The 25,626-nt window shown below is 35.5% G+C and overlaps 1 protein-coding gene across 2 annotated transcripts; it reads left to right on the top strand.

The window, feature by feature from the left end:
- Positions 1 to 962: 962 nt before the first annotated feature.
- ENP (Phototropic-responsive NPH3 family protein) lies at positions 963 to 7,885 on the top strand. 2 transcript variants are annotated; one of them, XM_088960000.1, is made up of 4 exons: positions 963 to 1,743; positions 5,003 to 5,072; positions 5,793 to 6,968; positions 7,206 to 7,885. In XM_088960000.1, exons 1-4 carry the CDS (start codon positions 1,682 to 1,684, stop codon positions 7,737 to 7,739), a joined length of 1,842 nt encoding a protein of 613 aa, XP_088816126.1. In that variant the 5' UTR covers positions 963 to 1,681; the 3' UTR covers positions 7,740 to 7,885. The 2 variants fall into 2 exon arrangements, with proteins under 2 accessions (XP_088816126.1, XP_088816127.1); XM_088960001.1 differs by having other exon boundaries at positions 974 to 1,743; positions 5,887 to 6,968.
- The last annotated feature ends 17,741 nt before the right edge of the window (positions 7,886 to 25,626 follow it).

Genomic DNA, 25,626 nt, shown 5'->3' with positions numbered 1-25,626 from the left:
TCCATTGCACCTTCCCTCTTGGATGAAGTTCAATGGAGAGAGATTGGCCTTAGGGTCATTGTCAATAGTTTGGATTTGATCCACCCAACCCAATTCAATTAATCTGGACATTTGGACCAGTATATGAATCCAATGATCTCTTTCGGATCTGGGTTTTTCATCCACCTTGATCCAATCTGTGGAAGTCAAGGTCAAAATCAGTGTACATGAGCATCCTTTCTAAGTTCTAACTGCTTGAAACTTGATCAACGAATCCAATAAGTGGGTCATCTGGGGACCCAAACCCATGTGGGTTTTCCCTGTCCGACCCCGACCCATTTTCAACGGCCAAAATTCCCACCTGGGCTGTCAGACTGACATACCCATTCAAGAAACTATGGGAGGGAGACTACTGTGAGCTTGTGATCCCTGGATCTGGATATTAATTATCTATTTTAATAATATTATAATTTTCCTTTGAATGTGAGAGATCAGAGATCTGGTGGTCATGGTCATCAGATCAGGTTGACTTTGGGCACTGGTATATGTACGAGGTGGGTCCTGTGGGCCCATGTGTCCCACCCACATGCCCCTGATTTCTCACATTCAACTGGACCCCATGTTGAGTTTGACCTTCGACCAGTCCTTGTTTTCCTGGGAGAGACCATTTGAAACAATGGGTCCCATAGCCTTGCACGTGAGCCATCTGGTTGGATGATCCACTGTCTTATGTCTACCACAAAAAGCATCCAAGAAAATCCAAAGAACAATTGATAGTGTGGTCTCAATCACACCACACCACTGACCAATCTGAACCATTCATTGATCGGACCGAATTGGAGGGCTAGGATCATCTTTTCATGGGCCCGCGTTAGGGGGGAAGGAGTAGGCTGGGGAATTAAATATAACAGACAAGGGTATTTTGGTCAGAAAAAGGGTGGCGTGCTTTAACGGCATAAAGCTCCATAAAGGCTCTGAGGGCTCTGTACACAGTCCCCTACTCCCTATACAGTGATGCATACACACACAAAAACACTCTCTGTTTCTTTTGCTTTTTCCTGCAAATCTCAGAGAGGGGGAGAGAGAGAGGGTCTGAGGCGATACAGAGAGATCACAGAGAGAGGAAAGGAACGATCTCGAGATTTACTCCATGAAATCTTCGTGGATCAGCGTGATTTAATACAAAGGCGGCGACAATTGAAGGGGGAGGGAGAATTATCGAACACACATTTCGTCGTCATCGTCGATGTGGAAATGGTTCGGAAACCAAGGCGGACGGCAGGGATTGAGCGTTGTTTGATTCGGAAATAGCCCCACAAGCACTGGGTCTCTTTAATACAAATGCTTCAGTCTGGTAGTAGCGGTTTTGCCGCGTGAAACCGCGTTTCTGAGGGGTCGAAGTGGGTTTTTTTTTTTTGTGTTTGGGGGATGGTCAGGCGGTTTTATCTCTTTCTACGGAGAATTAAAGAGGGGCGGCAAAGGACGGCGCAATAGAGTGGTGTGTATTGGTGTTGGGTTTCGGGAAGAACGCGAGAGTGGGTTCCTGGATTTTGTTGGGTCTGGTGGATTTTTGAAAGTCTGAGAGGTTGTTTGCGAGTGAAGAAAGAGTTCCTTTTAGTGTTCGAAAGCGGTTTTCCGGGCTGTTTTTTTTGGTTGTTTTGGTGTTTCTTTTTCTGGGTTTTGTGCTCTGAGTATTGGGGAGATGAAGTTTATGAAGTTGGGATCGAAGCCGGATGCATTTCAGGCGGATGGCAATTGTATCAGGTCAGGGTTTGTATTTCTTTTCTTTCTTCTGGTTTTCTCTCAGTTGCTTTGTTTGTCTCTCTGTTCTCCTTATATTTGTCATCTCTGTCTATATGAGATTATATGTCGTAGCTTGTTTGTTTGTTCTGATTTGTTTTTCTGTTTTCCTTTTCCTCTCTTTCTTTCTCCTTCTCTGTTTTGTTTTGGCTTCCGTTTCTTCCACATTGTAGTCTGTATATTCCTCTTTAATTGTTGGGTCGATTTCTGTCCTGCTTTTTATGCTATCTTTTACTTGTAGTTTTGATTCGAACCTGGTATCTTCATTCGTTTACTTTGTTCTCCTTAAAACTTTCCTGGAACCTAGATTCTCGTTATCTATTCTTGTAAGATAATTGCTACAGTTACTTCTATGCTTTTCTTCCATTTTTACCATTTTGAGTTCAATGGGATGTGGATATACTCAAACTAATGTTTTACTTTTTAATCAGTGGCTACATTTTTTTTGGACTCCCCTTTGAATATTCCTAGTTATATTTTCTGTTTCTTTTCCGGGTTTTAGAGAAGAAAAACTCTTTACAGATGGAGTTACTATTGTGAGTCCCTCCTTGTTGGTGTTTGGCATTTCAGTAACCATAGATTGTAGATCCAAAACTTTGGATGGCTGGAGGAACAAACATGTTAACAAATGGTACGTTGGTACTTGACCCATTCTAGTTGTGGTCCACCGTGTGAACTGTCTTGATTGGTGGGTTGGTGGCCATGGTGACATAATGCTATGTGGGGGAAATGGGGGTTGGGGGTTGATGGCATTTAATCCACACATTTTAAGAGGTACCGGTATTCTGAGTTTTGGCTGAAAGTCTGCCTTCTGATTGGGTTTGATTCCAACTTCAGCTTTCCACCCAAGGTGTAAAAAAATGTTGAAGTTCCTTTCCCTTGTTGCAATTTAATCGTATAAAAATGGTTTACTTCTGGGACTATATCTGGAGTTTGTTTGTGCGCTGAACCATGTTTAAAGTTAGATTGAGTTAATAAAAAAGAAGTCCCTGTAGGGTCTGTACATGGCCATATGCTAAGTGATACCATCATACTACTGTGGAGAAGGTTTTTGGTGTTATTTCAGTAAGTGTAAGACAGTGAACATACTTGATATCCATGCATAGTGGCAGTTGCTACATGGGAATCAGGATCCAGTATCCAGGAATCTGACTTGGCAAGATGGAAAAAACAAGGACTCAAAGACAAGTCTGTAAAAAAAAGGAAAAGTATTGAAATAGTCTATATTCTTTTATTTCTAACATTATATTCCTGTGGAGAAAGGTCTGTTTTTTTTGGTTGTTACTGGGGTGTTGTTCTATAGGGAAAAGCACATTCGTTGTGCAAATGGGTTCGTTTATGTCAAATAATTAAGGAGAAATGGGGATGTCCCTTAAGAATCCATAAATATTTACTGATTTTTTAGGGCTCCAGTCTTTTACCATATAGCTTCTTAGGCTATTACTCTACTTCATATTTCTTTAAGATGGTGTTACAAAAATTCCAAGTTCCTTCACAGTTGCCAAAATCTGATGGTTTAATTTTTTTTTTCACTATCTGCATTCACCTTCATGCAATTATGTTTTGCTTCTCCAAAATGTGCCATTGGAATTTCTATTAATGATGGGAAGAATTATTAGGAATAGATGAAAATTCTAAAATGTCCTTGGCCTACTAGATGCCAGGTAAGTATTGACTTACTGCATGTACATGCCAATGACCTTAAATGATGATGTTGTATAGTAAAGGAATTATCTGGTTATAGAAACGGCTGGTACAAAAGCAATAGGGTTTTGAATATGTCTGTCACACATATTGAATAAGAAGATGAAGAATCGATATGTGTCCAAGTGTTAAGTTGTTGTCATGGTATCTTGTAATTCCAGGATGAAATTTATGCTCTTAGTGATATATTTACGGGGTTTCTGATACCATTATGCCTTTCTCATTCATGTGCCCTGATATTGCCACCATTAATGTTAAATATATATCTTACGTATGAGGTATTGCAATATTATGATCCATTGAAAGTTTGAAATTTTTATCATGATTTATGTCTCTGAAGGAACTGCTCTCTCTTCAACCTGTGTATCAGCTGAGATTAGGTATCCAAATCTTCATGGAAAACATTACCAATGAAAATACCTTTCTGGTCACAATGGCTTCTTGCTACTGGTACCTGTTTGGTGTCTATCTATATTCATTACCCCCTCCCCCAAGAGAAGGAATGCTGGTTCAAAGGAGAAAAACGTTGATTATTTTATTTTTTGCATAGTAAGCAAACATAAGAAGGTAAAGTGGGTCATGGTATGAAATGTGTATAATCAACACCATGAATTTCCTGGTCTCTTAGAGCACGTAGCTTTCCTAGATACAACCATATCTAGTGCTAGGAGCAGCTTGCAAGTTTTATGCTATTACTATGCATTTTAGGAATTCATTAAAAAGAATGTTATAATTTCAAAAGGACCTTGAGAAATTGAAAATTCAAGGAATGTTTTTATACCCTCCACCTACACAAATTAAATGCAGGTAAAAGGGTTTTTGATTGATGTTTTGAATAAAACAAAAGTTTTCTCAAATTTTTATATGTGTCAGATGTTGTTTTTCCCTTTAGAACGTATCTCCTAGCTGAATGAAGCTCACCGTTTATCGTGTGCCTGAAACATGTATTTTCACCAGCTAGATGCGTATTTCAAACTCATGTTCCTCAACAAAAAATGGAATGCAGATATAGTATGCTTTCATCTTTACGTGAATACGTGATGTATTGTAATGGTTCATGCAACCCTTCGATTGGAATTGATGAGAACTGAATATGCATGATAGAACCTGATTTGTCTAAATGGAAGTTCAAATATGCACATAAAATAGACATCATCCTTAATATAAAAAGTGTTTGCACATGTTTGTGGTGTGATTGTGAAATAATTTGACATGCACACATTTCTGAAAATGGTCTTGTTACATGGCCTGAATAAATTGCTAGTTTCTTTTTTGTTATAATTATGGAAATAATAGATTGTTCTGACATTTCAGCTAGAGATCTGGACTTTTTTAATTAGACAGGCAACTAGAATGTCTACTTGAAAGTACATAGATTTTAGTAATCAAAATTTCTTTTGTTTCCTTTTGCAGCTTGCAATTTTTAAGTATTTCCTATGCTATTTTTACTCACGAATCTTCTTCCCAGCTATCTATTGCAATGCCTCCTTTACCTGACATGGTTAAAACATTCATGCAGATATGTAGCATCTGAGCTGACAACCGACATTGTTATAAATGTTGGGGATATAAAGTTTTATCTCCATAAGGTAAGATTTCTTCTATTTATTCTCATGGAAAGAAGTTGATCTATGTAATTAGAGCTGTTAGTTGTCTTCCAATATAACTTCTGGAAGCTCAACAAGATTGTCAGGAAATTGAGGTGACACCTCTGCAGATAAAATCTTTCTCGCATGGAAATGTAGGAATTTGGTATAGTGAAGCAAGAATCTGATAATTTCTGTAAAATTAGTATTATTTTCCTCCAAAAGAAAGCTAGTTAGGTGTTGGTAAAACATTTTGTTTCAAGTAGATTCGAATCACTGCAAAAAAATGACAAGCAATATGCACTCAAATATTGAATGCATACAAAAAATACAGCTTCTTAGGTTTTCTCATTTGCCAGCTACATTTCGTGCATTATGAACAAAGATACTACCTAATGTGCACCCAAGGTTCGAAGTAGTTGGCCAAGACACCTGTTTGCAGATGTTTTTGGGAACCTTTTTATTATTAAATAATATATATCAAAGCAGTCTTAAAACTGAAATTTGAAAAAATAAACTAAAAGAAAAATAAAAGGCACGTGGTTTGAAAGTGCCGATACACAGAACCATGTGTGCACCACTTAATTGAACATTTGTAAATGCATTCCAGAAAGGAATGTCGTGCAAATTTTGTTAATGATTCTCTCTCCTTTTTTGGTCAATTTCACAACCAAATGGCATTCATTTTATAGCTGACTCTTGAAGAATAATCCCTGTATGCAGTTTCCTCTATTGTCCAAGAGCAATCGCTTGCAAAAGCTGGTACTGAAAGCCAACGAGGAGAACACTGATGAAGTTCACATTGTTGATTTTCCAGGCGGACCAAAAGCCTTTGAGATTTGTGCAAAATTCTGCTATGGAATGATAGTAACCCTCAATGCTTACAATGTTGTTGCTGCTCGATGTGCAGCGGAGTATCTTGAGATGACAGAGGATGCTGATCGTGGGAATTTAATTTTTAAAATTGAAGTTTTTCTAAATTCCAGTGTCTTCCGCAGTTGGAAAGATTCTATTATTGTCCTCCAGACAACAAAGTCTCTTCTACCATGGGCCGAAGAGCTGAAAGTTGTAGGTAGATGTATAGATTCCATTGCTTCCAAGACATCTGTAGACCCCTCCAGTGTCAACTGGTCATATACCTATAACCGAAAATTAGCAGTGGGAGAGATTACTGAGCATGGGACCAGATTACAGCAGAAAATACAATCTGTTCCCAAAGACTGGTGGATTGAAGATATATGTGAGCTAGATATTGATCTGTACAAGCGGGTGATGGATGCTATAAAATCGAAGGGAAGAATGTCTGGAGATGTGATAGGGGAGGCTCTCAAGGTTTATGCCATCAGATGGTTGCCTGATTCCATTGATGCCCTGGTTTCTGATGACTATACCCGAAGGTATAGGTCTTTAGTGGAAACAATCATTTGGTTGCTGCCTTCTGATAAGGGTGTTGGCTGTTTGTGTAGTTTTCTGCTAAAACTGTTGAAAGTTGCCATCTTGGTTGGAGCTGGTGATGCAGCAAGGGAAGAGCTCGTAAAGAGGATCAGTTTACATTTGGATGAAGCATCAGTAGGTGATTTGATGATTCCTGCCCGTTCTCCTGACACTACTGTCTATGATGTTGAGCTGGTGCAGAACATTGTGAATCGGTTTTTGATGCAAAATCAATGTACTCGGGATTTGGGTTACATCGAGAAAAATGAGAAAGGTGAAGACGATTTTGTTTTAAGACGAGGTTCTTGGCTGAAAGTTGGCAAACTGATTGATGGGTATCTTGCTGAGATTGCTTCTGATCCAAACCTTTCACTCTCTAACTTCACTAGTCTGGCAAAATCAATTCCTGATTCAGCTAGACCAATTCATGATGGGTTATACAAGGCAGTTGACCTCTACCTGAAGGTAAGTTTTATTTCTATCTTGAGTTTGTCAGGAATATGAATTTGGTGAATGTCAGTGCTTTTCTATATATAATATTGGAAATTACTAATATGGTTTGAGGGAAAGATGCTGCCATGGTATTATTTTTTTTCCTATGGTTTTAGTTTCTGAATATCTGAAACGTAGAGCAGAGACGAGGGAGTATAGGGACAATGTTCTTACAATTATGGAATATCTGATTATTTATTTTGTTTTCAGGAGCATCCCAATTTGACGAAAGGTGAGAAAAAGAGCATTTGTGGGTTGATGGATGTCAAGAAGCTGACAATGGAAGCAAGCATGCATGCAGCACAGAATGAGCGTCTCCCACTCCGTGTGGTTGTCCAGGTTTTGTTCTTTGAGCAGGTCAAAGCAGCTTCAGCGGGATACAGCGCCCCACAAAATGTATCTCGTGATAGTTCACAATCGACGACCAACACGGAGGATTGGAATAGGACAGACACAGAGGACTACAAATTGCTCAAGAAACAGATGAATCACATGAAGATCCATGATGAAGATTGCCAGGAAAATGGGGAGAAGAAAAGCAAGAAGAGTAGCAAAAATAGAGGTGGTGCATTGTTGCCATCTCGATCACGGAGGATCTTCGATAAGTTGTGGGTTGGCGGTAGAGGACATCATGAGAACAGAAGCTCTGATACATCTGGGAGTTCTCAGAGCCCAACATCAGTGAATCCTGGGGAGACCAAGTCATCCGTGTCCTCCTCAAGACAAAGGCATTCCATTTCTTAAGAATTTGGAGTGTACCTAGATTACTGAAGAATGTAATATCCAATTGTAAAAAGTGGTAGTTATTTTGTTGAAGCTAATTTATGTATCTTTCTGCTTAGTTAATAGTTATCCAAAGAATGAAAAGAAAGGCTTTTGTGTTTGGCATATATGTTGCATATACAGCACCGTTTTCGTTTTCTGATGTGGGTTGGAAAATGGTTTTTTTGTTTGAAAACATTGCCGTCAGTAGGACGATTCTTGGGGTAATAGTAACACCTGTTTGATACCTGCTCCATATTTGTTTTTAGCACTGCCGCCCAGGAAATTTATGTCACTGCCACATTATGTTCTTGTTGGCAGCAACGAGATTCAAATTGAGAAAACCTCAAATTTGTTGTTGTTTAAATTACTGTTTTTTGGAGCACTGATTTTTTATGTGTCACCATTTTCTAGAGCAACGGCATATCAATTTTCTCAGTTCCTTGAATGGGTTATATTTGCTGGATTTCAGTGTAAAAGTCACCTTTAGAATAACCAAATCAGCCAAAGGCCTTATATTTGATTTGATCCAACTCAGCCAAAGGCCTTTATTAACCAAATCAACTTTGAGATTCTGGTTATGAGATACATGAAACCACATTCTAGGGAATGACAGATTATGGTAGTTTTTTTATCTCCATTATTGTATCCTATGCTATTCTGTTTTCTTCATCATTTGAGTTTACTCTGGTATGGTCAGAACTATGTTAGGATTTATGCTTTGGTTTTCCCATGGAAAATCTCTTGTAGATGTGATCTCCTGGGATCTAAGGGTCATGCAAGGGTGCAAGGGTCTGGTTTCTTCCATGGTGGGACCTTAGATTCAGAACCGAGCTGACCGTGATATAGAATGAAGGAGATATTCTTAGGTTTTGAATCAAAATGGTATTCAAAATTTCTTTTTTATTAGAAGTGCAAATTCTTTTGCTCATAGGTTAACCAAATGAGGGATGAATAGGGAATCTTTATAATTGCATATTTCATTTTCTTTTGAGTGGATTTCAGATTCTCTTGGGGGAGTTAAGATAGTTTATCTCCATTGGTGTACATAAACCTTAATTTTTAATGAAAGTTATTTATTATCGATCAAAAAATAAGAAAAAAATAAAAATTTAGAAGAGTGGGTGCTAAGCCTCTCCCCCCCTCTCCCTCTCTCACGTTGAGGACATCCATGAAAAATATTAAGTTGATCAACAGCATCGTTATAAGCATCTGTGTCAATGTGATAGACCATATCAAATTTAGGTTTGCTTCATGAGAGAGTCTACAAATAATTACAACCAATGCTACGCTTTTACATTCTTGCATCAACTTTTAATGTACCCATCACCTCTTTTATCACATTTTACCATTTTTAGGGAGAGGAAATCCATTGAAAGGATTTGGAGCATTAAGTGATTATTGAGAAACTAAGGGGGCGTTGTACAATTAACATGGATGTTTTTATTTTAATTTGTTTTTGGAATTGTCACATTATCAAAAAACAAAAACATGTTCTTAAGTACTCCTTTAGTCAAAAATCAATATATGCTTTTGAAACCAACAAAAACGTAGGTTTCTAAAACAAAAAGAAAATTTCCAGTATAGAAATTATATGATTTATAGAACATAGGGTTGAATAATCAGGTGAAAAAATGTTTTTGAAACCCGATTCAAGAACATGTTTATAATTTTGGAAATAAAATAACACACAACCAATAACAGGATTTTTGTGATTTTGTTTTAAGAAACAATCTGTTTTTGGGTTTTGAAACGGCAACAAGAAAAAAAATCACATTGTAGAACCCTAAGTTTTCTAATACTGCAAAGACAAATTTTAGAATATACAAGATCGGAAATAATTAAGTTGCAGACTGCATACAAATGCCATAATATAACTCATCAATGGACCAACTGTGAGTTTTCAACAAGAAGTACTCTTTTTTCTTTCATTTGATATTTCACAGGAAATATATCAGGATGGCCATTAACATTTTAAATTATTAAACCTAACTTTCATTGTTTTATTGAATCTATATATAATACCGATACGATATAATACAGTAGCTATTGATACTTTGAACATTGTCAACATCTAGTGCTTTCTCTTCATTGGAGAATTGAGATGAAAGGATTACTCCATGGTTTACAAGACAACAAGGTTGCTACACATTTGGGTCCTTGACTTGTAACTCATGGATCTAACTCATCAACTGTGAACACGATTAACAAATCTAAATGCTCAGTATATTTGAAGGAAATTGAATTGAATTATGTTCTATACAATGTACAGTAAACAGGGCATTTTATCGATAAGATCTCAGATAATTAACAATTATCTAATTTACAATAGTATAGATGTATGTTCTGTGAGCAAATGCATGTATGTGTTTGGAAAATGCATGATTCAACTATGAAACTCGACTCTCAAGGAAATGGTGATTTTTTTTGTTCATCGATTCTTTCTTTTCCTTTTTCATATTTTAGGAGGTTGATTGTAAAAAAGCACTTGAATTTAGGTGAAACTCAGAATATGTTTATTAGGGGCCATTAATTGGTAATGATTTAAGTGGTTTCACTGAATTATTTATTGCTTTGTTTTTTAATGAATAGCAATTCCCGGAACCAAGCCAGAACTTATAAACATGGGGGTAGTTAATAAACATAGATAGATAGACCAAAATAAAAGTGAAATATAAATGGGATTGTGGGAATTTTTAAGCCATAAGAGAGGGTCATGGTTAGGGCTATCAATGGACTGGATATCGGTCCAACCCGATCCAGTCCAGTATGAGATCATTACAGATAGACCAGGCCCACTCCAATCTGTTGAATACTTGTTCCATTCTGAAGGGGTCCAATTCAATGTTTGGAACTTCTAAACTGTTCAAATTGGTTTTAATTTAGATAGGATCCAACAACCCAAACCTGATTTATTGACACCCATATTCTTTTCTTATGTCAATGGACTGGATATTGGTTCAATCCAATCCAATAAATACTTTGGATCATCAAGTCGAGATTGGTTCAATTCAGTATGTCTTATTGGTTCATCCAATCTATTCAAATTGATTTTGATTTAGACGGGTACAACCCAAACATGATTCATTGGCACCCCTATCCTTGTCGAATAGATGGGGATACATATGAAGAAATAAGAAGTATTCAGAAACTCCTGAATACACTAGCTAGTATCTAGAATCCCTCTTCAGAATACTTCAAAATAAGTGAAATATGGACTACGGAGTACCGGATATATCTCAAACACTTTGCATATTGGTTTGGAGTATGTTGTTTAAATGGTGCTGAATTGGTAAAATACAGACTTTTGGCTTGTAGCACCTATGTTTATTTGGCAGTGGAATAGCTGATATACAAGCCAAATTAAAGAATCATGCAAGTATATCACAATTTCAATGTATAAACTTTTTTAACGAAAAAACCTTTCACAAAAAGCTAAAAAACCACGACATTTTGATTCGTAAGTTGTCATTTAACATGATAATAATGGGAAAAGGATTCTTCTTTAGCAACATCTAGAGGATATCAAACAGAATTAAAAATGATAGTTTTTGTGAACATAATTGTGATATACTTGACCACACTCTAAACTCTGAGGAACATAATTAAAAATGATAATTTACAACCACAAAGAAACAATAAGTCTTATCACTTCAATGAGAGAACAAACCTCTTCCAAACAACTCTTTTGAAATGATCAATAGCAAACAAAGCTGGGGATGTTTAGAGTTATCATCATCATCAGCATTTAAGCCTTATCCCGACTATGAATATATATGAATATATTGAATATGTTGAGATGAGAAATGAAAACCTTTGGGCTTTGGCTTTACACCTTTCGAGTCAAGACAAAATTAAACCACTTTCGTCATTTTCTTTTGTCTCTATTTGTATTTATATAGGTACAATGTCATAAAGAAGGATAATCATCATTAGTGGCTTCGTTATGAAGTTGCTTTCGGAATGAAAGTGATTAATAACATTTAAACTACTGGGTTAGATTCATCATCGTTTCGAGCAACCGACAACGATGAGACTCTTTTTAATTTTGTTTTTTTTTAAGAAAAATTTGTTTCTTTGTGATATCACCAGAAACGTCTGTTAAATCTTCTTAGCAGCATGTAGAAAATTTTCATTTCTAATACCATAAGCAGATCTTTTAGTTTAAGATCAATTGGTTGCAGAAATTGCAATCTCAGTCTCACATATTATTCATATTGACCATCTCCCATACCAAGTTTCAGCTCAATAACCTAAGGAGGTCTATTCATTTCTACCTTCTTTTCAGAACACAAATTTTATACTTGTTATTAATACACTGCATGAGAAAACAATGGATGATTTATATACTGTTTGATATGGCATATTCGGAGGAAAACAATTGGTTAAAAATTTCCAAACAGATTTTGGACAGTCTCTTGGTTATCCCACTTCAGTTAAGCGGGTTTTCTAATCCACATCACAGAAAAACACAACACACCCCAACAGGGTATTTGTCTTACACTGTGAAGAAAAATGTATGGATCAATTCACACCAAACTGCTATGGATGTTCACACCTTGTGCTTGATTCCATGCATCTCAACTACAACATTTAAGATAACTTATGCCATTAATAATTAAAAAATAATATTTTATTTTTTAGTAATATACACAATTTAATAATAATAGTAAATTGCTAAGAATGTTAATAACTAATAAAATCAATAATAATAATAATAAATGAATAGTAACATTAATGATATTTGATAATATTAATAACAATATTAATAACATTTAATAATAAGTAATAATATCAATAACAATTAATATTAATAAAAGTAATATTCAAAACTTAACAATTAAAAATAATATTAACATTAATTAATAATATTTGAAACTTAATTATTAATACAATATACATTTGTTTGATTAAATGTAATTAAATTTTTCATGCAAGTTCATATAGCATGATATTTGCAATTCAAAAAAAATGTTGATTTCATCTAAGTCAATTGAAAGTTAAGCATCAAACTGAAAGTTAGCCATTCCAAAACCACGTTTAAAAGTCAGCATCATGTACTGTCAAATAAACAAAATCAAATACACAACAACTTAAAATTCAAGCATCAAACTGGTACAATTGATATTGCTCCCAAATCCTATCAGCTATATTATCTCTAACATTAGTTGTTCCAAAATCCATTTGTTCACTATCATCATCATAATTTTTGCCTTCATCCCCAATTGTCATGTCCTTCCTTGACTATGCATCAATATCTTTATCATGAATAGCTTCTTTCTTAATGACATTGTATGTGATGAAACAAACCATAACGATGTAACTACATCTGTAAGTCAAATGGTGGCATGTTTTGTAGGATAGGAAACTTCCCTTTCAATATACCAAAACATCTCTCTATAATATTCCTTAGTGAAAAATGCTTATAATTAAATAATTCCTTCTTCGGTCTAAACTTTCGATGTCCCTTAAAATCATTTAAGTGATATTGCTCTCCAGAAAAAAAAAAGGTATTATGTAACCATCACCAAAGGGATATCCAAAATCTATAACATAGTACTTTCTTAAATAAAACCATAGACAACCATATACTTTAGTTAGGCTTAAACTTGTTTCTAAACCAACAAATAGGTTGTATTATATTACTTGGAGGTGGGTGGGGGAATTCTAAGTGGAGACAAGATATAGTTTTTGCAAACACTCTAGAGTCATGTCCTGATCCTTCTCAACCTACATAAAGAAACACAAACTACTTGTCAAATGAGCACATTGTTAACACATTTGTAGTGCAACGTGACTTTCTTTCTTAAGAGATGATGGTAGGGAACATCTTTTTGTTAATCTGTCTGTAGGTGGTTGTTAATCTGTGTGCTCAATGGTAGGGAACATTTGTAGTGCAACGTGTCAAATGTGCTCAATGTTAACTCTTGGGGTGTCTGGAGTGGAAACATAAGGTGTTTGTATGTCATTGGGGGAGTTGTTACCAATCAACTCCTGTGTCAACGGGATTTGATCATTTTCTTCATTTGAAGGGGTCTCCACATTATCCATAGAGGTGAAACCAGTTGCACTAGTCCCTGAATAAATGATCTCCAACTCCTTATAGTAGGGGCAACCCTTTTTCCTTATCTGTTTATGTTTAGCACACTTATACTTCTACATGAAGTATATTTGGTGTTAGCATCCTAATAATTTAAAATCTATAAAAAAACAATAATCTATATATATGTTCATAATATTTTTACTGAAATAAGGTAGTCCCATACACTCTCACTAGCACTTGTTTTCCTTGTGGTTGGATCTATGGTGACCCTTGTATGGCTACAAATTTTTTGATAATTGTTGAACTTTTTCTTTAGATGATGAAATTTATTCTTGAATTGATCTCGACTATATGACTTGTGATTTCTCTGGTTGAATTTCTCCATAATATTTTTCCAACATTCCATATTAAAAGTTGATGTTGGCCTATTGTGTACTTTTACTTGTTCAACCATCAACTTTATGAATGTCCTTTCCTCGGCCTCACACCATGTTGCAGATTCGTTTGCTATTTTCTCTTGCATTGTATTTGCTTGGATGGACATATATTTCTGTAGAATTTGAGCGGGTGGAGTGAGCACAATCAAATACATCTTACAATCTTGACAAACAACATAGTATATACTCCTACCTAAGATAAGGGTTATGTTAGATAACAAGAGTCTGAGCTATAAAACACATCAGCATAGAGTCATCCTCTTAACGATGAATATATTAAACGAATAGTGGATGACCAGGTGAACTTGTTTGCACATTCATAAAGTAAGTCTAGTTTATAAATATGACTGCAGAACTCTTTAGGGAATGTGCTGCCAAATTTAAGGGACATTCGTGAAAATCCCCCTTCTCTGAATATTTCTGTGGTCCTTGAGGACCTTGATTCTGTAATAGATCTTTCAAAGGTCAATGCAGCTTCTCTTATGACAGGGGATCTTGGAACTAATGCCATTGACTGGAATATTTCTCTAGAAAGCTCCCAGATTGATTGGGACATTGGGGTTGTGGAAGAAACGGATGATCCTGCAAATGGATTAGGTCCTTACGAAGGCCCTGTTCTCTTTTCGGTAAATTATTTATCCCGATAAATGCAATTATTTGGGTAAGTTTTTCTTGGGAAACACTTACCTGGGTAAGTGTATTTGTCCATGCTCTTTTATTTCTCATATAAATAAGGCAATGGTCATTTTAACCATAAAAATTCATAATTAAAAAGAGCATTCTTGTCCCATTCAAGTGTTGGCAACTTTTTCCCTCGTTGGGAAAATTACTTACCCACCTAGGAGATGGGTATCTCAGGAAAATAAACTTTCCCTGGTCCCTACATAAATCTGAAAAAAAAAACATGGGATTCTTGGTCAATGGGATTTTGGTTCCCATTGACCAACTTTCCCCCCTCTCAAAATCCAAAAAAAGAACCCCCAAAATGGTAAATATCAGTGATGCCATACACGATTCATCAACAAACAATGGCATGAGTTCTGATCAGACTCGTGTAAGTAAAGTGGAAGAAGGCATGAGTTCTGGTCTATATTTGAATCCATTGTGTTGTTTAATGAGCTTTTGTAAATGACCTAGGAGTCTTCTACATCGCAGGTCAGTTTATAGCTCTGGAGTCTCCTCATCCTCTATCTGTGGGAAAAAAATTCTGCCCCAAAGACATTGTCTAGTGGTCAAAATAGACCCTTTTTATAAGCAATTTCTAGATTAAAGACTTACAAAATTACATACAAGGATCAATATAGGGATGACGTACACTGCATAATTGAACAAATGGCCTATCTAGTGGGTCCTCCATCTATGACTAGTCTGGATTGACACGTGATCTTGGCTTTATGAATATGCAATCAAAAGCATCAGGATCTTATTAACTTCACCCTTGGCAATCTTGGCTTTTGGTTCTTTGCTAAGGGAAGTGGTTATATGTCCCCATGGCAGTCCAGCTCTGGAGGGTGTATTGTGTAAATCTTGTGGTTTCGGGGTCTGGACTTCTGTTATGGGCCCTGCCCTTGTTGTTATTAATACTATTCTGAATTGAAATAAAATCTTATTTTTCCTTGTTCAAAAAACAAAAATTTCTACATACTTAAATTCTGAATGCAAACACGAGACCATGTGATGGTGGAGCTGCAAACCAGATATGACTTTATTTAATTTTTTTAACTTGCTGTTGGCATTTTATTCTCTGATCAAAGCATTTCTAAATCAATGATTAATGGAGTTGAGAAGTGAAGAGACTGCATCATTAGAGCATCAAGTTCAGGCAGTTGCTCCATTTGTTCTGTAGCAAAACAACTACTAATGCCATTGAGAAAATGTTGGCCGACATTTTCTTATCAATTTCTATGCTTACAAATAGGAAAACAAGGAACTTAATCATGATTCTGAACTCTAGAAGGTGGGTAGCTTTTTTGGCATTCATTTAGACTGGTTTGATATAAATTTGCTTCCCATTAAAGTTATTATTTAATTTTTTTTTTCTGAGAAAAGGTAATGTAGTCTATTGAAGGGCTGAGCCCAAACAGTATCATGTACAACTCTTCAAGCAGAAAGATACAGATAGTGGCATCAAAATGATATGTATAAGTGAGGTTTATCTACATTTTCACGTATAACCAGCAAAGTCTTTTCTCATGCTTGCTCATGCCTATTTGTACAAAATCATTTCTTCCTTGCCTAACAACTCTTCTGATGAAGATACTTCGTTCTCAAAGACCCCCCTGTTCCTCTCAGTCTACAAAGCCCAACTTTCTCCTCTTACTGAAACCTGTGTTTGGCCATGTGTTGAAGGCTTTGAACATCCCAAATATCACTCATCGCAAGCCAAAAAGCTTCACAAATGAGATATACAGAATACAAGAAGTTCATTGAGGACTGAAACTAATTCTATCCAGTTGCTTATTTAAATCCCAACTCCCACATAATCCTAGAGAACTCTAAATTTTAACAATTTATTTGAATAAAGTGAATTAGTATCCATATCTAATCTGGCTAATTTCAAATTCAATCCAATAAACAAATATCAGAGTTCAACTTAAACAAAAGGGATTCAAATTGGAATGGGACTGAATTCAAATTGGAGTCTGGATTCAAATGCTCTCATTGTGTTCTTTCCATAGGGACCAACATATGACAAGAGGTATTGGATTCCAAATCATATCAAGAAAAATTGAAAACAAAAGGCAAGAAAAGAACGAAGAAAATATTCAAAGATATTCAAAGAACGTGTCATAGAGGCTCTCAATGTCTATGTTCTAACTTGCAGAAAAAGAACACCAACGAAAAAAAAAAAAAAGAAGCCAAGGGGTGGCTGGAGAAGGAGAACTTAACGCTGGTGGTTCAATGCAGCAATGGTTGAAGCTGTAGAAGCAAGTGAGTGAGCACTGATGGTCAGAGTTGCAGTGCCAAGCGCAGAAGCAAGTAGCGGCGACCGGAGAAGTAATGCGGCCGTGCTCTGTGAGATACTGCAACGGTAAAAAGAAATGGGGTTAGTTTAGGATAAATATCATATGCAAAACACATGATCAATGCTCATAACATAAAATGGGGTTGCATGGTTTGATCCATGAGAAAAACCCATAGACGAGATATCTTGTGGACAAGTGTTGCATGTTGCGTGTTCCTAAACACAATATCTCGTGGACATTCCACGATGCCGAACACCACCTAAATCAACCCAACTGATGGCTCCTAGATGTGTTTTATAACATGAATGTTTTTTGTTTTCATTTGTTTTTGCAGTATCAACGACTCAGGTATGTTTTTGGAAAAGTAAAAACAAGTTGATTTTGTTTCAAAAAGCAATTCATGTTTTTGAACCCATTAAGCTGATGGCTTTTAAAGCAAAAACAAATTTTGTAGTACAACTATTATATGTTCATGATATCAGATTATAACCAGATGAAAACATGTTCTTTAAACTAAAAATTAATGAATTTCAGTTTTAGAAATAAAAACAAAGATAACTAAAAACATCGTCTTCTATTGTTTTGGTTCAATAACCATTTCTTTTTCTGAACCAAATAGCTTAAGAAAAAATTTACATTGGAGAATATCCCTAAATAAATTTTGATGAGATTCTTTCAAGGTTCAAAATTTTGATACATTACGCTCCTGTATTTGGTGTATCTAATCGTATCTTTGGGGTCCCAGTACACCTGTTTACAAGCGTTTCGAGACCCCACTATTTTTTAATAAAAAATACCCTTAAATACAGTGGAGCCAGGAAATTTCTTTTTTTTTTGGGGGGGGAGGGGGGTGGGGGGAAGTTGAACAAGAAAATGAGATAGAGAGCAGAAGAAGTAGGGTGTAGGGAAAAATGGTTTGAGAAGGTTTAAATCTATTACATATTGTTTAAAGAAAAAATAAACAATTTCATTTTTTTTTTCTTTTGGGGGTCAGAGGAGAGTTAGAGTATGATCCTTTACATTTTAATTCAAGTTTTGGGAGGTCAATGACCTAGTTTATTATATTTTGCCAAACCTGCTCCCACTAGTATACTTGGCTCCGCCCCTGCTTAAATACCTCCCCAAAAACCAAATTTTGAAAAAAAAAACTAAAAAAAATATAAATCCATGTGTATATATACTCTTCTGCCGATCCACAGAGGCATATTTATATTTTGAAACTTCGGATTCTTTTACTTTGCCATTAGCTCCTTATCACCTTTATTTTAATGAGCACTTGGAAAATTTTTTGACAACTGACCCTTAAAATACACCCAGCCTGTGTTTGAAAAATATTAAAAACAACTTATCAGAACATTTATTTAGTGCTCATTGAAGTGCTTAATAGATGTCTTTTAGAGATCCTTGGTTCAAAAAAGATTGAGTCTAGACTCACACTAGACGCATTAAAATGAAACTCATTAATCTTTATGAAAAATTTTTAGTCACTGTTCAGAAAATGATAAAAGGAATAGCCAATAATTCATGAACAATTATTGGGCCTAAGTGACTTCATTAAGGTCATTAGGTCAACAGACATCTCATTCCTCTACCCACCTATCACGCAAAAAGAATAATTAATGTGAAGGAAAAATGCTCATGAAGCTCAAATCAAAATGCTGCAAGCGCCACTCAATGGAGCATTTGGGTCTTGGCCTATAAAAGTTGGTGCATGCTGTTTTGTCCTACTCTCTCTGATGTGTATTGTTTGATTGCTCCATTAGTGCTACTTGAGTTTCCACTGCACTCACCTTTTATTGAAACTGGATAATTCCTAAAGAAATGATATTGAGCAATTTATTCACTAAAAAATCTGTCTTCCCAATGGCCATGCAAGGTGATATTTTCATTATGAGCCCAGATTTTCTGAAAGCAAAATGTTTATAAACACGCTAAGAATATAGTACATCGATAATATCTTCTGTACTTGTTAAATTTTTTAAGAGATTTGGCTGGATGCCGGCCATCTACCTATCTATCTATCTACATGGATAAATATAGATATAACATAATAAAAGCATACATTATGTGTTAACGTATACCATCTGTCTAGATGGATAGATATACATATAGATATAGTGAGAGAGATGATGCACTCAAATTCTAGATTTTGTCCTACTTTCTTCCTAAAATTATCAACCATTTTAATGGGTTTTGTGAGCTTTAATTAAACACGGCATTTTTTTACTCTTTTGATCAAGGGAATGATGATATTCATTGATGATGATCGAGAATGCAAAATAAGTTGTTGATGAGAAGTTAAAGTCCCTATTATTCCAAAACTAAAGCATGTGTCATGGATTTTTAATTCCAGATTTGAAAGAAGCTATCAATTTTTCTGGGTGCATAATTAATTTTGAATTTTCTGTTCAATTGTTTTTGTTCAGCCATTTATGTTTGAGAAACATGCTTCTTTTTGTGTGTCAACAACAACTGTATTGCTTCTTCGTGTGATATTATTCCAACACACTACTTTGACACCTTTATAGTAGATTTTCAACAATTGCAGGCGCTTCATGTACTAAATACATGGTGCAACACTAACTGCATATGGTGCAACATCCGACAGCTTGCCGTGGTTTCTGCACTTAATTACACAACTCGCAGATCGACCGTTGTTTCTTTTAGGCTGTGTTTGGTTTGTGGTTCTAAAAAAGGGTGGTATGGTTCAAGAGTCATAACTTTTTTCCTTTTTTCTTTTTAAAAAATGACAATGTATTTTTTTAACTAAACAATGGAAAAGAGTGGTATTGTTTAAGAATCATATTTTTTTCCTTTTTTTTTTTTAATTTGAAAATGACTATTTTCTTAACCAAACAATGCAAATCGTGGTTAACTATTGAACCATATGACATGTGAGCAGGGGTGGAGCCAAGTTATTGGGTGGGGGGTCCTTGGCCCCCCCAAACTTTTCCCACCCCAACCTTTAACGAGGGGTAGCCCATCCCCTATACCTACAACTAGGGGTGTCAATTGGACTGGGTTTGGTCTAATTTGATCCAGTCCAACGTGAGTCCATTATAATTGGATCAGGTCCAATTCAGTCCAATGAATATTTTAGACTATTCTGGATCAGTCCAATTTTATGTCTGGACCATCCAATCTGTTCAAACTTGTTTTGATTTATATTGGTTTGAATGCAAATTTTGTCCATTGATACCTATATTCTTATCTTATATCAATGTACCATATATTGCCTTAATCCAACCCAATGCAATATAAATTTATTACACACGGACCAGGTCCAATCCAATATATCTTGTTGGTCCGTCCAAGTTGATTTCCATTGACACCCTTAATCTACAACCAGGTTGGCTAATACTCGCCCCCAAGCTTTTTAGAGAAAATGTTGTTAGGTGACAGAATCACATTAATGCTTATTTATTTCAATCATGACTTGATATTCCGATTCTAACTTTAACATAATCATTATTTTTTCCTATGTCAGTTGAAATTGTTTGCATTGGTTTTTCAGGTTGGGCTTGGATTAGAATGATTTATTTACTTTACAATGCCCAAAATTAAATAGGTTTCATATTTCTAACCTTAACTTTAAGATAAACTTTCAACTGAACTTTTTGACTGGATTTTAGTTGGAGAATAATCTTATAGATGCACCGTAGAAAATTTCACCTAAGTCTCTGTTTTCTACCTTTTTCTATTCTCTCTCATTTCTCTTTTTCTTGACCCTACAAGAGAAAGTTCCTGGCTCCGCCACCGCATGTGAGTATTGATTGTGTGGTTCATGTGTATATGTACCTTTTACGTACTATTATTCAGTCATTATTGCTGGAGCTATGTTGTGTGAGACCCACCATATAACTAACATGTTATGCTTAAGTCAACGGACCATGTTGCAAAAATTGTGTTCTATTTTGTTAGTTCTTGGACCATGTATTGATGATTTCCTTACAGTTAAATACAAGGTTTTTAAAATTGGGTTGGATAGTGAACCAATTTGGTGTCTAATTTTCGGATTGAACAGTCCCAATAAAAATAAAAAACGGTCAATAGATGTTGGTTGGATTGATAGTTTGACCACCTGGGTTAGCAGTATGTTGACCAAAAAGAATCGGTTAGGTGACTGGTTCTCAGCTTTTCTGGTTCTATCGCCTGATCTGATCCAATTTTGAAAAGATTGATTCAATATTTAGCCTTTTTACCAAGTACCAGAAGAACTTTGACCAATCAAAAACATCCTATGAATTTTAATGAATACCACCTGATTGATTACCCCTTTGTGAAATTGATTGATTGGCTATAAGTTTTTCCAATATGATAATGGAACCCGATAAAAGGAGGTTCATTAATTTCACATTTTCTTTTCAAATGGAACACAAATGTGATTCTTGACATATGCATACAATGCATGAGAAAGAAATGGAGGATTTGTATACAGATACCATGTTGGCATTTGGGAGAGAAACAACTGGTTAGAAACTTCAAACAAATTTTGAAAATCTCTTAGTTTTCCCACTTCATAAAATCAACCTAATTAATGGTGGTTCTATCACACACCCTTTTTTCTATCATAATACAAGTTCATCTATTATGATCTGTATGAACAATTATTGAGTCATCTGACTTCAAAAGTTACTAGGCCCAAAGGATACCCCATCCATACACCAAACCTTATAATGGAAAACAATAACGAAGTGTGAATGAGAATGAGAATGTCAAAGGAAACTGTGCTAGTGCCACTGAAGTAGTGTACATTTTGTGATTGCACCTCAGAATAAATTATCAGTGCACCAGGGGCATTTTGTCAACCAAAATGTTTTCCTTTTAGTACTCCCTCTCAATGTGAAACCATTCGGCCGATGACCCAGTACAAATCATAGGGGGACAAAGGGATTGGGGGCAGAGCAGGGTGCAAATGAGCGTCACTGACCTTACCTTTTCATGGAGAGCCTGCAGTTCTGCGAGTTTGATTCTGTTTGTTCATATTTGAAGGGACACCAAGTGACCATCTCAATTACTATGTACGGCGTTTCTCCATTTGGAGAGAGTCATGATCCCAACCCACAGAAGAATAGGTGGTCCATGTTGTGAATGCCGGTGGTCCTGCATGTACATCCTTTATCACCACTAACCCACTAACCCCGCTAATTGAGATTGCGTTTGGCACTGTTTTCAAAACCGGACTGGATCGGATGATCGGACCGAAAAAACCGGGAGGTCCATTTTTCTTCAAAATCGCTTTTTTCTATAAAACCGTTGATTTTGGTCAGTAAATTGCTAACCGGCCAGTTAATCATTCGAACCATTTGAATGGTTTTGACCGTTTTTTAATTTTTTAATTTTTTATTTTTTTCGTCACAATGGACCAGCCGTTTGAACTGATAACCGGACCTTGACTGATTCGGTCACCCATTCATTTTTAAAAACCATGGTATATGGTATCATGTAGCTTTTGGAAGAAACAGTGGCAGCTCAGCATTGGAGACGTGTTTAACAAAAAAGCACCTAAAAAGTTATTTGGTTGAATCGTTTAACGGCTCTCTTGAAAATCGTGTGAACTGTTTATTAAAAAAACACCATTTTTGATGTTTTTCATTTTCAAGACAGATCTTTTCGGTACTGTTTGGTTTATACGGTGCCTAATGGCATTGAGGTGTAAAAAAATCAAACGTTTAAAGTAGTTTTTGTCTCGTTTACAAAACATTTATCTTATAAACCACATTGATACCAAACAACCTCTCTCTGAGTTTAGTATTGCCCCACTCTTTGGTTCAGTTTAGAAATGTGAAACTGTTTAACTCCTAAAGGTTCAGTTTGGAAAAAGTACAAATACAACTAAGTACAGTGTAAATGTATATATAATAATGTAAAGGAAAAATCTATGATAACGAAAACACATGATACCCGAATAATTTTGACCAATCAAAATATCCCTATGAATTGTGATGAATATTATCTGATTGATCACCTCTATCATGATGCTGGTTGATTGGATGTAAGTTTTTATGGTATTATAGTGGAACCCTAGTATAAAATCCAATGTTTTTATAGCGTTACATATTTGTATTTAGGGTTCGACTATGATATAAAAAAGATATGATATCTGAAAAACTTCTGTCCAACCAACTGGAATCATAAAAATGATATCCAATTAGATGTTACCTATACAACATATTTTCCACATCATAGATTTTCAAGCATTATTACATTGAGCAACAGTTGTTAAGTTATCGTTCTATACTTGTCAGTTTTATTGTAACTTCCTTTAACAGTTGAGCATAAAAAATCTGGTATAAATCTGATCTGACCAAATTCTAGAAAGAGATAGACCTTTTTTTTCCGCTGGTACATGGCAGCTTATTACCATAGCGAGGGACGTAAGAAACTGAGCAAGAGGGAATGTCGTAAAGCCCTGCAATCAGCAATAGCGATTCAAAATCGCAACCACGGATTAATTTAATCTTTCAACGGAAGCTTAACAATATACTGAGCATCACCTTCAGTTAAGACTTGGGAAAAGTGCAACTCATCACAGCATGTATGATGGTGGGATGATTTCAAAACCTGAACGGATCTCAGACAGTTGGATGGAAAAGCCGGACTTCACCGGTTCCGTTTTATTTTAAGAACATCTTTGGGCAAAAAAAAAAAAATCATTAATTTTCAAACAAAACAGGCCACTCGTTCAGACCATTTTAAAACCCTTATTCATAATTCTCTATTTCATTTTGAGTCTTAGTATCAGAGCTAAGAGGACTAATGTCAATGGCTTCCTAAAACAAGATAGACCAATTGGGTCAAAACTTTCTCACTAATGCAAACTGAGCCTAAGGTTCAATTTAAACAAAAAAAAGTAAAAAAATACAATTATAGACTGCATGGGTGCTTAAGGGTCATGGGAAAAATACAGTCTGAGCAACATCATTTTATTTTGTTTGGTCAATTTTCAAACATGCTGATCGAGTGGTCATCAACTTTTTTATGAAAAAAATGTTATTATTGAAGATCTAACATATAATCCTGATAAAGCAAATAATACTATATATTATACATGAATTAATTCTGTTTCAATTCACTAAAAAATCTATCCACCTGGATGGCTGTTGAATGAGAAGTTTATATGATGTGACCGTGTATATATTAGTGGGATGTCGGACCCGCCCTTCAATGAATCTAGGGCAACAAAACAAGGAGACCCTTTCATTATTATTTGTGTGCTAAAAAATTCCTTAAAAATCATTAAAGAGAAAACCAAAAAATTATGAAAAGGCATCAGGAACCCTCCCAAGACACCAAAAAATTTCAGTTAGATGTTTAAACATCCTAATTTCTATAAGTAAAGCATTTAAGGCCCTTATCATTCATGGCTAAAGTGACAAAAGAAACCTTAATTCTATATATATCACAAATTAAAAAATAAACTTCGAAAATGAAAATGAAATACTCTCACCAAAGTTGAAATATCAGTTTTTGTTAGAATAGAGTCCGGATCACCTGTTAATAAAACACGTTCCAACCACCTACCAACACAATCTAATACTACACATCTCATACATGTTGGGTCCTACTTTATGGTGGGAGCCAGTCTCATGGTGTGATATGCAGTTTCAGATCATGTTGGTAGGTGGTTGGAATATGTTTTGTTGGCAAGAGATACCAACTCTATTAAATCTGCCTTGAGTGCACTCCCCTTCTTCCAATTATGAAATTCCTCCTCACCCCAAAAAACTCTCATTAATATTATAACTAGTTAATGTAATAATGGAGTCCGAAGTGTTTTCTTTTCTTATGGGGGTTGAAAGTAAATGTTCTGTTGCATGACTGATTGGAGGAATTTATTTGTACCAATTCACTTGGGTGGATTGAGTTTTAGAAATGCTGGATGCATCAACAAACCTTGCATGGCCAAATTGGGTTGGAGGGTTTTGAGGAAACTTTTGGGTTGAGATAATTGAAGCCGAAGATCTCAAAAAAGATAATTTTTTTTGGAGGCCCATTCGCTTTTTGATAAATAATTTGTTCGGATAAATACATTTACCTATATTCTTTTATTTTTAGGTAGATAAAATAATAAACTGTTTTAACCATAAAAATCAAGTTCTGTTGGTTAACATGGGCGTCGGCGCTGATATCTATCAATCTTTCAATTCATCCTTGGGATATTCCTGATGATATTAAGAATTTGTTAAGGGAAGATTATATAAGATTTCCCAATTTACATATTGATTAATGTGCTTTTATTTTCTGATGATGCTTTGTGTTGTTCTTAAGTTTTGGGCCCCTGTCTAATCAATAAAATTGTAAGGTGGCCTCCACTCCAATTGGAGTAAAGGTTGGAATTAAAAAAGAAAATGTTTGATAACCAACTTAGATTTGGCAGTTTGTCAGTGATGTGGATGTTAGGCCAAACAAACCGCCAAGAA

This window comes from Nelumbo lutea, chromosome 8 (assembly GCF_056320005.1).
Source record: "Nelumbo lutea isolate HS-2025 chromosome 8, American lotus-T2T, whole genome shotgun sequence".
NCBI classification, from domain to species: Eukaryota; Viridiplantae; Streptophyta; class Magnoliopsida; order Proteales; family Nelumbonaceae; genus Nelumbo; species Nelumbo lutea.
Note: the sequence above shows the minus strand (reverse complement) of the source record. Positions and strands in the feature narration are given on the sequence as shown.